Source organism: Zonotrichia albicollis, chromosome 20 (assembly GCF_047830755.1).
Source record: "Zonotrichia albicollis isolate bZonAlb1 chromosome 20, bZonAlb1.hap1, whole genome shotgun sequence".
Lineage (NCBI taxonomy): Eukaryota > Metazoa > Chordata > Aves > Passeriformes > Passerellidae > Zonotrichia > Zonotrichia albicollis.
In genome coordinates this window covers 8,515,436-8,531,909 of record NC_133838.1, presented here as the reverse complement: position 1 = coordinate 8,531,909, position 16,474 = coordinate 8,515,436, and the positions used below count along the sequence as shown (strand labels likewise).

The 16,474-nt window shown below is 47.8% G+C and overlaps 2 protein-coding genes across 2 annotated transcripts; one reads left to right on the top strand and one right to left on the bottom strand.

Moving 5' to 3' along the window:
* Positions 1–1,827: 1,827 nt before the first annotated feature.
* AIRIM (AFG2 interacting ribosome maturation factor) lies at positions 1,828–7,315 on the bottom strand. The gene is made up of 4 exons (XM_005492355.4): positions 7,014–7,315; positions 6,764–6,946; positions 6,567–6,688; positions 1,828–6,244 (listed from the first exon to the last, which is right to left on the bottom strand). Exons 1-4 carry the CDS (start codon positions 7,277–7,279, stop codon positions 6,177–6,179), a joined length of 639 nt encoding a protein of 212 aa, XP_005492412.2. The 5' UTR covers positions 7,280–7,315; the 3' UTR covers positions 1,828–6,176.
* An 11-nt stretch (positions 7,316–7,326) lies between these two features.
* Positions 7,327–14,723, top strand: CDCA8 (cell division cycle associated 8). Its single transcript, XM_005492356.4, has 10 exons — positions 7,327–7,643; positions 7,733–7,861; positions 8,118–8,158; positions 8,630–8,705; positions 9,032–9,162; positions 9,446–9,519; positions 9,807–9,905; positions 10,745–10,871; positions 11,370–11,456; positions 11,773–14,723. Exons 1-10 carry the CDS (start codon positions 7,562–7,564, stop codon positions 11,827–11,829), a joined length of 903 nt encoding a protein of 300 aa, XP_005492413.2. The 5' UTR covers positions 7,327–7,561; the 3' UTR covers positions 11,830–14,723.
* The last annotated feature ends 1,751 nt before the right edge of the window (positions 14,724–16,474 follow it).

The window sequence follows — 16,474 nt, the reverse complement described above, 5'->3', positions numbered from 1 at the left end:
TGGCTTCGTCTGTGAATGTTTTCTCTCAGCTCTGGTTGATGAGTTTCAGACTGAGGGAACATTAGGAAATGAGAGGGAGAAGGCTGTGACACATTGCAGGATGTGCCAGGAACCAGCAGTGATGCAGGGCAGCTGCAGGGCTCTGCTGTGCTCCTCACCTTTGCTGTCCCACAGGCCCTGCCAGCCTCACCCTCACCTGGCTGTCCCTGCACAGCCACAGCTGCCCAGCACCAGCTGCAGCCTCTCTGCTCACCCCAGCACATGGGCACCATTGATGGGGTCTCTGGTGTTGGGATGACCCCAAGGTGTTGGAAAGTCTCTTTTTCCCAGCCCTGAGACCAAAGAAGAACCCAGGATTCCTTGGCTCTCATTCTCAAGGTTGTTTATTTGCTCTTATCTAATACATTGTCTGTCTGTCCTGCTGAGGTCTGTCTGGCAGGTCAGTTTGTGGCACAGTCCCTGCCCTCAGGGTAGTCTTATCTTTTTATACTAAGAACTATGTGTACTTTATTTACAATAATTTCCCCATACCTATCACCTATGTTAGACAGTCTGTTTCTACTCTAAACCAATCCAGACATGTCACCATCACAGCAGAAGATGGAGGCCAAGAAGAAGAAGGACAGGACACACCCAGATTCCTCCATCTTGCCTCCTGAACCCTCATTCTAAAAACCCCAAAATTCTACATTTTCACCCAGTGGTAAATTCACTATCATTCTACTCATACCCTTGTGGCCTGTAAATCCTCACACAAAGTTGGTAATTATTTCCATGGGCTAAAATCAAAGGCACAGGTGTTTGTGACTCCATGCCAAGGTCTCTGAGCCCCTTGCCAGGGTCTGGAGTCACCCAGGGCAGCCAGAGGAATGTCCTGGGTTCTGACAGACCATCCCCTGGTGCCCCACACCAGCTGCAGCTTCTCTGCTCACCCCAACACCTGGGCACCATCCCCTGGTGCCCCACACCCCCACGGTGGCACTGGCTGGGTGATGCCAAGGGGACACACACAGGGTTTGTAGGAAGCCTCACACTCAGAGCAGGAGAGGAGGTGGCAGGAGGTGCCAGGGTGTGGCAGCTGTCCAGCAGTGTCCCCAAGGCCACTGGCAAGCTGCAGATACTGGCACAGGAGGGCAGGGTGCCACAGGAGCACTCTGCACCCATCCCTCCTGCTGCCCCCATAGGGATCAGTGCCAGGTGCTTTGGGACATGAGGCCCTGAGGTTTGGCCAGTTTGAATTTATCTCCCAGCCTCAGGGGAGCAGAGCAAAGGTTCTGTTGGGCTCAGAGTGGGGCTGAGGCTGACAAGTGGCCATGGACTACACACAAAAATGCTCTAAAGCTGACAGCACCAAATGTTTCTTCTCCATCTAGCACAGTTGTTTAGGATTCAGTGAGGAACAAAACTGCATGTTGTAGGTTTTAATAAAGCTCTTGGCGAGCAGTTCAAACACCAGGGGAGAAGCTGGAGAGAGAGGTTGGATTTATGGGAGCGGGAGGAGATCGTTTGCTTTCTTAGGAACTGGAAAAGATTAATAGTGTGCAAAGGCTCTTGGATTCATTCCTCACATAGCAGAATGGTTAGGAGACTTACTGGCTTGATGTTCTTCATTCTGCCTTCCCCAGGCAGCCTAGAGACTGTCTGGGCTGTGGAGAGAAGGACCAGGGAGAGCAGGGAGTGTGGTGGTGTTTGCAGGGGTCCCAGGATGAGGGAAGAGATGAGAATCTTAACTCCATGTTTCAGAAGGCTGATTTATTATTTTATGATATATATTATATTAAAAGAAAATTATATACTAAAACTATACTAAAAGACAAGAAGAAAGGATTTCATCAGAAGGCTTGAAAGGAAAAGAAAGGAATGATAATAAAATCTTGTGACTGACCAGAGAGTCTGAGACAGCTGACTGTGATTGGCCATTAATTAAAAACAACCACGAGACCAATCACAGATGCACCTGTTGCATTCCACAGCAGCAGATAATTATTGTTTACATTTCATTTCTGAGGCCTCTCAGCAAAACTCCTAGCAAAAGGATTTTTCATAAAATATCATGGCGACACAGGGAGCCATCCCATGGCAGCTGTGGCATGCTGGGGGACAGAGGGGAACCCAGTCTCAGGGTGCTTTTTTGGGAAATTAAATAGATGATTAATATTTCTGTATGTTCTGGTGTGTGGGGAGGCACTGGTAGCTGGGGAGGTGGTGGAAGAACAGGGCAACCAGGCAGGTTCATCCTTCCAGCACATCCCCACTCCTGGACCTAGGGTGCCAACAGCACAGAACCATTCCCCACTCACTGCACACACCCACATCAGCAGAATCTGCCCCTCCTTGGAGCTCAACAGGGCAAAAGCTGTGACAAAGTCATAGGCATTAGAGAAACACTGAGCCAGGACTGGGGAATAGTTAAAAAGCCAGCTAACATGTAGTGGAGAATGTTTGCTGTGTTTCAGAGCAAATAAGTACTCAGGCAGCCCCTCAGCAAAGTCACAGAGGAGTTCTGCTTGAGGCCAAGATGAAAGTCTCAAAGAATAAGCTCAAAAACCACAGGGACTTGTGAAGCCCATACTTGGTTTATTAAATTAATCACAAAGCTTTTTATTACATATTTCTGCCTCTGAGCCACTTTGCACTTCAGTTCAGGTGCCAAATCCTTTGTCTTTTCCATAACTGTGGGCTCTTGTAATACACTCATGTTTGAAATCTGTTTCAAATCCATGAGCTTAGGCTGAAGCAAAGCTTTGGGTTTGTTTTGGAAATCTGGTGTTACCAAGAGCAGGTCCCCATTTCTAAGCAGAACTGCACCGGAAACCAGTGCCCACCCCAATGGGAGGAAACAAAACAACCATACATGAGTCAGGTGCTCTTGTAAATGTTTGTGGGCATTTGAGTTTAATAGCTGAATTGAGTTTGTGCTTTTCCTGTAAGTGAAGAATAACTGTTTTCCAATGGAGTTAGCAGGAGGTAAAGCTGAAAATCAAAGTGTGAGCTTTGTGTTTCCTGACAATTTTCCTTTAACAAGGTAGCTCCAGCTGCTAACTGCATTTTATTGCATTCCTCAAAGACAGAACTCCGTGCAAGGATACTTTTAAGAGCTCTACTCCAAAAATAAAGGTACTTGGATTTATTTTTATGGTTACATATATTTTACCAGTCGGTCTCAGAGCCCTTAGTGCTGCATTACCCATAGCCTCACTAAGACACAGCACAGGCTGAATGATGCCATGATGAATTTTTGCCTTTTATATATCTTTTATAGATCTTTCCTATATTTTTTAATGTATTCTCAGTGCTCTTAGAATACATACTTGTAATTCTTTAAGTCTGATAATTTAATATAGTCCTGGTAAACTTAATATAGTCCTGGTATTCTGTCAGGCTAGAAGATCAAACATCCTAAAGGCCTTGTAGGTGAAAGTTGGAAAACCCTACACTATCCTTGAAAATCCAAGGTCCCATCTAAAATATATCTTATAAACTAAGATTAAGCCCATCCAAAAGGGAATATTTTGAGCTGAGAAAATGTCACACTGTTGATTCAAGCCTCTCATTGAAGCAATTTTATTAGATATACTATATTGTAAGATCTATACAATTGTATACACAATCTCTCAGGTGTACATTTCAGCATTCTCCACCTTGATGAAGTGTTGCACTGTAAGGATCATTAATAAATACCAAGATAAAACCCTTTATCCCTTAACTCTGTCTGGCTCTTAATTTTAGGATCAAGGAAAAAGCATCACCCTGACAGGCAGGGTGATGGCAAGGAGTGGCCTTTGCACCTGCCTGAGGACACGTGTGGCACTGACAGGCTGAATGCCCACCCTGGCTCTGCTCACAGTGACTCCCAGGCTGAAGGGAGCTCTGCACACACAAGGAACCATGTCCTCCTCAGCTCTGGGGTCTCTGGCAGCCATCCTGGCAGAAAATGCACATCTGCAGTGGAACAACCCACAGCTGATCCCAATTAAAGTGCTCTGATGCAGAAATTCACTCACACCCCACAGAGCTGCAGGCAAATGCAGCTGGTGACACAGCCCAGGAAGCAGGAACAGCACAGAGCAATTAATCACACCAGAACTTCAATGAGCACCTCACTCACCCCATTTCAGTCAGTCAGAGTCAGGGCACGGCCACTTTCAATGCAGAAAGCTCCCTCAGCACTTTGTTAGCACAAAGACATCAGGGGCCAAACATCTGGGAGAAGCAGAAGGGCCACCACTGAACTGTGCTGAACATCTCCCTGAATTTAAATCCATTTGTTCACTGGCAGCTGTCCTGAAGAGAGGCTGACAGGAGAGGGTGTTGAAGGGTTGTACACATGCAAAGATAATTCTGCATCCAAGCTCACCATCTGGTTTGTGAGGATGACACCCTTGATTCACCCTGAGCCATCAGCCATGCTCCAAACCCTGTGTAAGGAGACAAGGCTGCACAGGCACGTGAGCCTCCACCAGGAGCAGAACCCACCTCACCTCCACCCTGGGCAGGGGATTGTAAATCACAGTGAGCCCTGTGGCAGGGAAGAATGATGCATCTGACTCCATGTTGTCAGAAGGCTAATTTATTACTTTATTATACTGTATTATATTAAAGAATACTATACTAAAAACAGAAAAGATACTGAATGCTAAAAAGATAATAATGAAAACTTGAGACTCTTTCTAGAGTCCCAACACAGCTTGGCACCAATTGGCCAAAGAGTCAAAACAACTCACAGCAGAACACAATGGAACAATCACCTGTGGGTAAACAATCTCCAGACACATTCTACAAATGAGCACAACACAGGAGAAGCAAATGAGATAAGAATTGTTCTTAATTTCTCTGAGGCTTATCAGCTTCCCAGAAAACCCTGGGTGAAGGAATCATGTTCAAGCCACAGGCAGGGCACCCAGCACCAGGAACAGGTTTTCTTTGCAATTATAACTCTGTGTGAAGAACTGCAGCTAGAACTCATGATCCCCTGTTCCTGATGGGAGCATTGGCAGCCCTAGCCCTGAGCCAGCCCTTTCCCACCCTTGGCACCCCCAGCACCCTGATCTGCTCTCCTCAGTGCTCATGGGTCATGCAGTGCCCTCAGGTGGCCACAGAGACATCCCAGGTTGGGGACACAGAAACCTGAGCACAAACATCACACCCACAACCTGCCCCATGCAATTCTTTATTGGCTTTCTCCAAGAAGCTGCAGTGTTATTATTACATTTTTAAAAGTCTCTTTGCCAGGATTTTCTTCTCCTGGGAAGCTGAGAAGCCTCAGAGGAAAACAATATAATTTCATTTGTTTCTCTTGTGTTTTGCTGCTTTGGAATGTGGTTAGAGATTGTTTATCCAACATGTGAATTTTTTTTCTTAATGACCAATCACAGTCTAGCTGTGTTGAGACTCTAGAGAGTCACAGGTTTTTAATTAATATCTTGTTAAGCCTTCTGTCTGTAGCCTTTCTCTATTCTTTAGTATAGATATAATATAACATAACATAACCTTCTAAGAACATGGAATCAGATTCATTCTTTCCTGCCACAGGGGACCCAGAAAATGTCACCCTGCAGCTCCTCACCAAATACACAGCTGGGAGACAAACATCCCACAGATTCCTGGGAACCTTCAGAGGATCAGTGCCATGGCCACCAAAATCTGTCCCTGAACTGTCAGCAGTGGCTACCAGACAGTGAAATTTTAAGAGTGAATTCAGATTTGCTTCCTTCCTCCTCCATGCCCAGGTAGGATGAGTGCAAACACACTGCTCAAAGACACGAGGTGAGCACTGTTTCTAAACTCTAAATCTGACATGTTTTCTTTATTTGTAAGGACAAATATCTTTCATGGCTGCAGCCTGAAGGACTCTATTACACTCACACACCTGCAGCACCTCGTGTAAGTCTGAACATTTTTGCCATGACACAAAACAGGCATGGCAGAAGGAGGAAAGGACAAGTTCCACAGCTGGAGGTGACTCCCTTCTATCTTCATGGCTTTTTTGGCTCAGCCTCTTCTTCAGAGACCAAGGCCATTTCCACTTGAAAATGGCATAGTCCAAGCATTTCATGCTGAGACCAAGACTCAACTCAGCTTCCAAAAAGCACCAGGAGAGCTCCCTCTGTTCCTCATCCCCTTTGCAGCATTGCAGAATGTTCCAGAAGCTGGGCAGTGCCAATCCCTGCTGCCTGTCAGGAGCCAGGTGAGCAGCTCACCTCATGATGGTTCTCCACAAACAGTGAGACCTTCAGGAGTGTATCTGAGACAGAGAAAAACAACAACCCCGTCAGCTGAACGTGCTTTACCTGTATTCTGTATCCCAAAAACTTGTCTTAAAGGCAATAAAAAAAAGGGTGGGTAGAACTGATGAGCACTGAGCCCTTGCCACACTGTGAGGATGTTGCTTCCAGCTGTGCCCAGGTGTGATGGTGAGTGTTTTCACCTGAAGCTGACCAAGATCTCAGAGCAGGGTCACCCACTGCTGCAGAGACCAGCAGAGCCAGCACAGCCAAGCCTGTCACCAGGGGACATCAGCACAGAGCCCTGGGCAACATCCCTCAGCTCTTTACACACAGAACTACCTTGAACAACATCATCTTCTTTGTAACGCTCCAAAATCCTCTCCCACGACTGCGGCAGGGCTTCTACGTCTGCCAGGCTGTCCAAGCTGAGGCGCTGCAGGAGCAGTTTGATCTCCAAGTACCTTCGTGCCTGCTAAGGACAACACGAACAAAAGAGCCCCCCAGCACCGCCCTGACACCCCCAGCAGGATGGATACAGGTGCCGGTAGTAGCGTTCCACGTCCTGCAGCCCCTCCAGCACATCGGCCAGCGAGGGGCAGCGCGGCCCCCGCCTCAGAACCGCGGCCAGCCCCAGCTCGGCCGGGCCCCGCTCCTCCACGAGCCGCAGCACGGCGCTGCCCGCGGCCCCCACGGCGTCCCGCACGGCCCGCAGCTCCTCCCTGCCGGCACAGCGGGGTCAGGCGGGCCCTGGCAGCCCTGCCCGCCCGGCCCCCGCCGCCTCCTCACCGCCGCTGGCCGAGCTGCTCCAGCAGCGCCTCGGCCGCGCCGCGCTGCTTCCGCCACAGCCGCGCCCGCAGCTCCGGGAAGGCGCCCAGCGCCGTCGCGTCCCATGGCAGCCGCTGCGCCGCCCGCATCTGCGCCGCCAGCGCGGCCAGCGAGTCCAACAGCGGGGCCGTGGCTGCCAGAGCCTCCCGCGCCGCCGTCTCCGCCCACGCCACCGCCTCCGACCAGGTCCGGAGCGCGGCCACGGGCGCCGCCATCACCGCCGCCATTACCGCCCGTCGCTGCTGCCGCGCGTCATCGGGGCGCGCCGCGCCGCCATTGGGCAGCCCGGGCGGCGGTTGCGTTTGAAGGAGCGAGCGCTGAGGGAGCTCTCAGTGAGTCCGCCCGGAGGAACCGCTGGGGAGAGAACCTGCAAAAAATAACCCTCAACAAAGAGTCTGCAATAAATAATCCGCAGTAAGGTAACCCACAATAAGAACTCGCAGTGGAGAGATCCCGCGATAAGTAACCCGCAATAAGAACCCGCTGAGGAGAGAACCACAGAACCACCAATGGCGCCCACCAAGAAAAAGGGCAACTCCAGCGCCCGCCGCCGCAAAATGGAGGCGTTCCTCCAAGACTTCGACAGAGAAGGTAGGGCAGGGGGAAGGAGAAGGAGGGGATCGCGGGGAGGAGAGAGGCCCCGGGCCTGCGGGCAGGGCTAATGCTTCGTCTCCCCGCAGTGGAGCGGCGGTTGAAGCGGATCGAGGCGGACGGGGAGCGCATGGTACAAGAAGTGGAGCACATGTACGACATGGCCATCCTGCGGCTGCCGGCCGCCATCCGCGACGTGAACTGGCTGGAATTCTTCGGTGAGGAGCGGGGCCGGGGGTGCTGGGCTCAGGGACCCCTTCCTCCGTGGATAATAATGAACCCCAGTGGGTGTAAGGGAGGGGAGGGGATGGGATGGGATCTACTCTACCTGCAATCCCCAGGGAATGACCCCGCTACTCCACTGCTTCTGTTCTCTGGTTTGTGCTGGGTTTTTCACCCCCATGGTGACAGCCCTGCTGTGCTGTGTGAGTGTCCCCTGACATGTCCTGATGTATCCGATACTTTTCTTTCTAGCTCTAGCAAGAGGTGAAAACACGCCGGAGGATATGGCTAAGGTAGGTGTCCAGAACAAACATAAAGCTCTCTAAAGCTATCCTACTCTGCTCCTCACACTGATGATTACAAGTGAAACAGTTACATCAATATTTTCTCAAAGGTTTCTTTAAAATTCAACAATAAAGAGAGGCAGGTTGTATCAGAGGTGTGATTTATATGGTGCTGTTCCTCCCGGTTGATCTTTCCTTATCTGCTAGGTAGCACTCCCAAATCCCTGGGACTTTGTAGTAAAGCACAGTATTTCTAAGCTGGTTGGGCAGCAGGGTGTAGGAAAGGCACACCTGCAGCTGCCAACCAGGCACTGAGTCCTGAGGGAGGCAGAGATGCACGAAAGGCCCAGTTTCAGCACAACAGCAAACATGGAGCTCATCTGGCTGTAAAATTATTGGGGGTTTGCTCTGCAACTTTAACTTACACAAACTTTTGGCTGCCAATAATCCCAATGGTGCCACGAGTGTTTTTAATTTTAGGGAGACACGGAAATAACGAAAATCCCCAGGCTGGGCGCAGACATCATCGATCCCCTATTGGATATTGCTGAGAAGGGTGAGTTTAAGCATTGTGGCATCACTGGTGATGTGGAAGCATGTTGTGGTTGCTTAATGTGAATAATAATTCAATTCTTGTTCATATCCATCAGTATGCTTAAACCAGGAGAATAATTCTACTTTTATCCCTAGTACCTGCAGTACCTCTAAGTAATTTCATTAAAACATTCAAAATAATCCAAAGTAGTGCTCTGGCAACAATTAGGCTTTGGAATTTGGATTTCTGAAGCAAATTGTTGCTAAAACTGCTTGTAGCTGTTTGCCTTCCCTGCTAAATAATAATTTAAAGTTATTATTCAGTTAGATAACACTTTCTCTTTCCAGTGAGTAGAATCAAAAGGAGTGTTGAAGGTGATGAGGAAGCAGAGCCTCCATCACTTCCACAGCAGAAGAGATCTCGACTTGCCAGCCAGTGTCCTTCAGAGGCTGAGAGTGGGGATGCAAGGACTGGCAAGGTGAGTGAGTAGCTGTTCTCTGGGGTGGAATTATCCTCAAGACAGGAATTCCTGACTGAGCTGCTGACTAGGGCTGCCCAGGGTGCCCTGAGGGAGACTGCACCCAGCTGGTGCTTCCCAGAGAGTTCTAGCAGTGGGGAGGGTCCCAAAGGCTTGAATGGTGTTTGTTCTGGGCTCTTGTGCATGGAAAGGGACTGAGCATTTTGTGTGGAAGCCTCTTTGTGTGGACTCAGCTGTCCCACGAGAGGGAAGTAACTAATGTGAGGGGTGATGTGTGCTGCAGGTGAAGGCATCCACCAAAAAACCACGTGTGGCCAGAAGACCTCCCTCAGCGAGAGTGAAGGGCATGAACAAGAGGTAAAGGGGATGTCTCTGTCTCCTCTCTAGAAATGGAGAGTGCAAATATCAATATCTCTCTTTGGTGGGATGGGCTTTGGTTTGGGGGGGAGAGTTGTGCCTCACTACAGGGCAAAATTGATGTGAATTAAAGATGGACAGCTGGCTGTCCTGTGAGAACAAGCTGTCCCCAGTTTGGGGGTCAGTGGTTAGTGATAACCCCTGGGGTTAGTAGTGGTCACCTTCTCCAAGTGTCTGTACACTTGTTAGAGGTTGTGTTATGTACAGATGTTTATTTCCCTTTACAGATCAAGCAAAAACAGCTTCATCACTCCAGCTTCTGGCAGAATGGTTGATATGTGTGCTCAGGGAGGCACCTCCATGGTTACACCCAGATTTGATCCCAGGTCTGTTAACAGAGAAAACAAATACATCTCCTTTCTATCTCTGCTCCAGTCTGCTTCACACCATCTGTTTTTATAACACAGCCTTTAGTGTCTCTTTGAACCTGAAATGAAAGACTTGGACTGTGTTGGGAAGGATGAAAGTTTGATAAGAAAGTTTCATGATATGTGTGCTTAGCAGCAAGACTTTTGAATGTAGAATTTGAAGGAATAGAAATGAAAGCAAGTTTTGATATAGAAGAAAAGAATTGCTGAGCCACTCTTACTGGATAACCAAGGAGGCAAAGGGGGTGTTAGTTAGAAGGGGTTTTTATGGCTTAGAGCAAAAGATAAACTCACTTTAAACAAAAAAATCATTTTACCAAGCAGAAAGATAGCGCAGGCAAACAAACATGCCAATGTTGCAAATAGAAAAAAGGTCTCAGAATTTTTAATTGCAAGAAAACTGAAAACCAACTTCTAGCTTAAACTGTAATGTACTAACTTTTAGTGATTGGAGAACAGTAACATGAATATGGTAATTACAGTAGTTATGATGGGCTATAGATAAAAGTTAAGGTATAGATTGGTTCTGCTGTATTGAAAAGCTCAGCAAAGTATAGAATGCATTGTAACCAAGAGAAAAGTATAGAATGCATTGTAACTAAAACCAAAGGGTCTCCAGGCCTGCCTGCAGCTGGAGCACAGCTCTGTTGCCCACAATCCTGGACTGCTGTAACCTCTTGGATGTAACAAACTGCATTTTGGAGAGCTGCCTGGAGTCCCACATCCCTCATTCAGGTTCTTACTGGTCTGCAGGTGCTGTGAGCAAACATCACTCACTGCTATCTCCGTTGTTTCAGGATGTTCAAGACGCCGGGGCTGCGCACTCCCGCCATCAACGAGCGCGTTTACACCTTCTCTGCCAAGGGCAGCCCCCTGGCCGAGCCTGAGGATGTCATCCTCACCCTGCCCCTTGGTGGGGGAGAGGTAAATCCTGACCCTTCCCTGCCCAGGCACCTCTTGGAGCCTCACCTGCTTCCCTTCAGCCCCTCTTGTCTCTTTAGCTGTGCCACTGCAGTTTATCTGAGGGGCTGATTGAGCTTCAAACAAACCTGAAGAGGTTCTTAGCCAGGAGTGGGGTCTGCTCAAGCTGATTGAAACAGAACAGGAGGATGTTTCACTGTGCATTCACTTTAAAGCACTTACACTCACACTACTGCAGCTTTAGTGGGTTTGATGATGGCTGAACGCCAGTGCACCCACAAAAAAAAAATCATTCACTCCCTGGCTTTATCCCTCATACCACAAATCGAGCTGTTTAAAACCACCACAACCAGTAATGCTCTGCAGGAAAGGTGTGAGATGAGCTGAATGTAGTTCTCTGCCTGTCTATACTTAGATCTTAATCTCTTTTATTTTATTGAACTCTTTTACTGTCTTCAGCTGGCCGGACAGAAAACCTGAGCTTTGTGTTTGTTTCCACAGAGCATACGTTTGACAGAAAAGGATCTGACCAAGAAGAATTTCCTTCAGCTGAACCCCAAGGCCCAAGGGCTCATGCAGAAGCTGTCAGTAAGTCTGGGTGTTTTTGTCAGCCATGGCTGTAAGGCAGTGCTGTCCCTCTGCCACCAGTCAGGGGATTGCTGAGCTGCAATAGAAACTCCTTATTCCCCCTGACCCCTCTTCCTGAATTTTGGCTGAGGTGAAGAAGCAGCATGGAGGAAAGAAGGGAGAAGCAGGAACTACAAATCACATCTGGCTCAGTACAGAGTGGGGAAAAGAGCTGTTGTCACTCTGAAAAACAGAGCTGTGCTTTAGGCTGGAGCTGCAGGTGCTTGTGGGCTGTACCAGTGTCTCTGAGTGCTGATGGATTTCTCTTTCCTTTCAGGTTTGTCTCACACAGGCTTGCAACCAGGCAAAAATGCCCCAAGATGGAAGTCAGTGAGCAAGACTTGTTTTAATCTTGTTTTAATTTGTATATTTCTTTTATTGTTATACAGAATGGAAGCTAAAAACTAGTCATTTTACCTATGGTGTGTAATGGGAGAAAAATGAATAGAACTTTGCCAGCCAATGTGAATGAACTTTGAGAGAGAACTTTGGAGAGAAATAAAATTAATTGGAAATTTCATTTAAGGTTGAAACCATGACGCTTCTCTTGGGCTTGCAGATTAGCAAGTGGGCAGAAAGCCTGATGGTTGTCATGTTAAGAGCCATGTTCAGAGTAAAGAACTCTGCTTCTCTCTAACTTTGTCTAGAATTTTCTTTTTCTAGAAAAAAGCTTGTTTCTTGGTAAGCTGTTACACTGTCCTTGCTTTAAGCCTCTTTATGGGGCTATAAACAAGGATGTTGAGATTTTGAAACCTTTTCTCTATTTCAAAAGTTCTACTTTTGGCAAAACCAGGCCTGCACATGGTTAAAATGGAGATAAACTGCAATCAGAGCTCTTTGGTGCAGGGTGTGGCAAAGCTTATAGAACAGCATTTATACATTAATTTCCTTTTGGAGAGCAAGCATTTTATTGTATGGAAGACCTCATGGATTTGGAAAACTCTCTTTGAGAGGTTTGAGCAGATTCTGAGTCCTAACTGCAGGTGGCAATAACATATCCCACTCAGCTCCACATACACCTGCCTTGCTCTGCTGTGCACATATTAATTAATTAAAGGTATCCATTAGTTGAACTGTAAATAAAAAATGTATGTGCTTTTGGATGTCTAAGTTGAGATGCTGCTTTAAAAAATGAAAACAAAATTAACTAGAATTTTTAGCCTGGCTACAGAATTCTTTTAAATCAACACTGATTTAAAAGCTCTAACTGGTCAATTAACTGATTTAAAAGCTTGAGTTGGAATTTTTAAGATCAAAGCTCTTCCAAAAGAAGTTTTCCTTAGGAAAGAGGAAGCTACAGAGGGAACAAGCACATGGCTGTTTCCCCAGGGCTGGGTAAGTGCAGCCTGGCAAGAAAAATCCATTTCTGCTTCCCCTGGCTGTGCCAGAGCTCAGCCCTGCTTCAAGTAGGGCTTCCTGGGGCCTGGGGGACTCTGTGCTGAGCTGAGCTGTGAGAACTCCACATTTCTGCCCAAATTATTAATGGAAATGTGAAACTATTGATCTGAGAAATAATGATCAGTGAAGCTCCTGGGCTGTGCTGGCTCTGAGCTCCTGAGCAGCAGCTCCAGCAGCCTGGCAGAGCTGCACTGCCAGGTTTGTCATCCTCAACATCTTCCAGCTGGCCATGGATTCAATGGCAGTGTAAGACATAAATAGATAACAATTCCCTGCCTGCTGATGGAAGGGATGATGGTTTGGAACAAATTAGAGCCATCTCCAGGCAGATTTTTCATGCAGGAGTTCTTGATTTGAAGGTGCAGGACAGCACATGCAGCTCTCTCCTCTGACTCATGTAATTCCACCAAAACTCTGTGTTTCCTGGGTCAGCTGACTGAGTTGGGGGCCCAGAGAAGCACCACTGGTCCTGCCCAATTTCCAGCAAAATGGGAATTTGCTGGAGAAGTTTTCCTAGAGGAGCTACTGAGCTGGGAGCCCAGAGAGGCAGCCCTGGTGCTGTCCCATGGCTGCCCTCTGGTCTCAGCAGGGCTCAGGGTTGGCAGGATGTGCCAGCACAGCCCCAGCACATTGGTTTAGCTTTATTGTATCCTGAAATAGCCAGAGCCTGCTCTTCCCCTCTGGTCTCACCAAGATTCAGGGTTGGGAGGATGTGCCAGCACAGCCTCAGCCCTGCTGTGCCCAGTGAGCCAAGACATCCTGAACTGAAAAGGGGTTTTTGCTTCTGCTCTCCCACCTGCCACCTTCTGGAAGTTTCACAGGGGACAGTGAAGCAGCTGTTGGGTACTTGTGGCTGATTCCTCAACTTCTGGGACCCTGGCTGGGCCCTCCCAACCCTCCTGGAGTGGTTTTGTGTCAGTAAAGAGAGATCCACTGGATCTTTTCTGTCTTCAGGTTTTTGCTTCCATCCACTACATACTAAAAATCCCAAAACCTAAATTTTCCCACCTAAGTGATGCATCTACACTGCTCTCTGCAATATATTTCACACCCTAGTGGATTCTAGGCTATTCTGAGGTTTAGGAAACTTGCTCCATAAATGATGGTCAAAGTCAGTGCTCCCCTAGAAATCAAAGCACCCAGAGCAGACAGAGAAATATTCCCAGTGCCCTGAGTTTACACCTGCTGTGCTTGAACAGGGCTATTCCAGCCCGTCCCATGGCTCAGGCAGTGACAGTGGCTCTGCAAGGTGGGACAGAGCTGCCTACAGGGACCCAAGTGACAAATCACCAGTGTCATTGTTGAGGGGAGCAGGCACAGGCAGTGATGGGGCTGTAATGAATTAAGTGCTGTTCAAATTGATGCAGGAGTGCTGTAAGGAATGTGTGTGTGTGTGTTGTGAGCTGTACGACACAGGTGTGATAAAAAGCCCATCATCCCAATACATATTTTCAAAAATGAATTTAAGGCTGAAAGAGATTATTAAAAATGAGGAGAGGAAATTGTCTGGGATATATTTAGAGTCCCTTGCTAGGTAAGATGAATTCCAGAAGTCAAAATACTGCCTGTGGGGTGAAATGGATCGATGCTGATATTGTGGTGGCTCATGTTAAGAAGATAGGGCTGAGGAAATTCTGCTGCTAGGGAAGAGTGCCTGGAATTGCTGTGCTGGGCTGCAGGAGGGACACACAGTGCAGGGACTGTCCTGGAGCCATTGTTAGCTGTGTTCAAAACCACATAATCACGGGGGATTATATGCAGTGCTTTTTATTAAGAGCTCTGGGTGCCAGGGGTATATTCAACCCAGATCTGACTGGCCATACATCCAAAATGATCATGTTTTTATACTCTATGGTTATATAACTTTCATGTTAATTATTAAACTTAGATTGTTCTATTGTATACATAAATTTAGCCCCTCTCTGAATTTCCAACATAGTTTCTCATTATTCTTCTTATAGTTATATAATAATTATATTTAATTACTAAACAATCATTACATCTAACAATTACATAATTTATCATTAAATTATAAGGCTTACGCAGGTGCAGTTGATCTGGGAAAGCGCAAAGCCTACCATTTTAGATTCTATCTTTAACTTTTTCCAGGGCTCCACTATCACCATCATTCTCCCCCAGAGAGCAGCTGGGGGTCTCTGTCCCCACCCTGGGGTCTGGTTTGTCCCTTCCCACCTCAGTTTCCTTCCTGAGCCTGTGGGCACTTTGCAGCTGGGTGGTGGGGACACAGGCTGGTGAGGGATCCTGAGACCCCAAGAGGAGGAACACTTCTGCAGAATGATGCTTATGAGCAGTCAAACCTGGAGAGAAGCCCCCAGCACCAGTGCTGGGTGGGCTTAGGCTGCTCCCTCTGCATTTCACTCCCTGGCACTGAGGACACGTCCCTGCATCCTGTGCCAGCGTGGGTCTGAGGAGATGAGCACAGCCAGCCTGCAACCTGCCATGCCCTGGACATCTGGAGAGCTGGCTTTGATCTTGGCTGCTTCCTCACTCTTTCATTTATCTCTCTCTGCTCTTCTGGATGACAAGATCATTACAAACCCAGTTGCTGTTGCTGAGCTCTTCCTCCCGAGCTGTGTGTGAGCGTGGACGATGCCTGAAAGACAAGAGGTTTAATTGTGTTCTGCCTGCAGCTACAGGATGTCAGGCAGGCAAATTTAAAGCCAGGCTGCACGGGGGTGGGAGATGCACCTCCATTACTCACCAGCCTGGATGAGGTTCAGCTTTATTGTATCCTGAAATAGCCAGAGCCTGGGAGGTGCTGATTGAAGCCATTTGAAAACATGACAACATCCTCGGGACAAGAGGTGTCTAATCTAATGAAGCCAGGAGGCATTAGATAAGAGCTGTGCAAAGCCAGGAAAACACAATTAAAGCATTCCTGAGGACTGCTGTCGACCTGCATCAGGAACGCTGGGACAAGAGATATTGGTACAAGTGTAATGAAAATAAATGATGTGTTTGAAACATTGCTCAAGCCAGTGACAGAGCCCCTGCTGGGCTCAGCCTGGAAGGGTCCTGTTGCAGATTGGACCCAAACAGCACATCCATGGTCTTACAGGGTCCCACCAGCCACAAGCTGGTGCCTCAGTGGGTTCCCTGAGCAGGGCTGGGCTGCTCTGGGGGCATGGCAGGGATTTGTCTTGGCAGCAGAACAGCCCAGGAGCATTTCACCATCCCATCCCCTAGTGATGGAGTAAGGGAGCTGTAGGAGCATCAGGGGTGGTATGGTCAGGATGGACAGAGAAAAAAGATCTTTGAATCCAGGGCTTGGAACTTGTGGTTTATTGCAAAGGGCCTGGGTGCAGGGCCCAAAGAGGAACCCCAAAGAAAGAGACAGAGAGAGAGATCAAAGAGTAAAAGCAAGAGGGAAAGAGAGGTAAAGAGAGAGAAAGGAAGAGCGTGGTAAAGAGGATGAGAGTGAGAGAGGATGAGAGGGTAAGAGAGTGAGGTTCCCATTACAATACCATAAATCATCTTCTGTGCTGAATATACTGATTCTCACTAACCAATCTAGTACAAGATACAAATCCTACAGCATTTCCATACAGCCTAGAAGAATC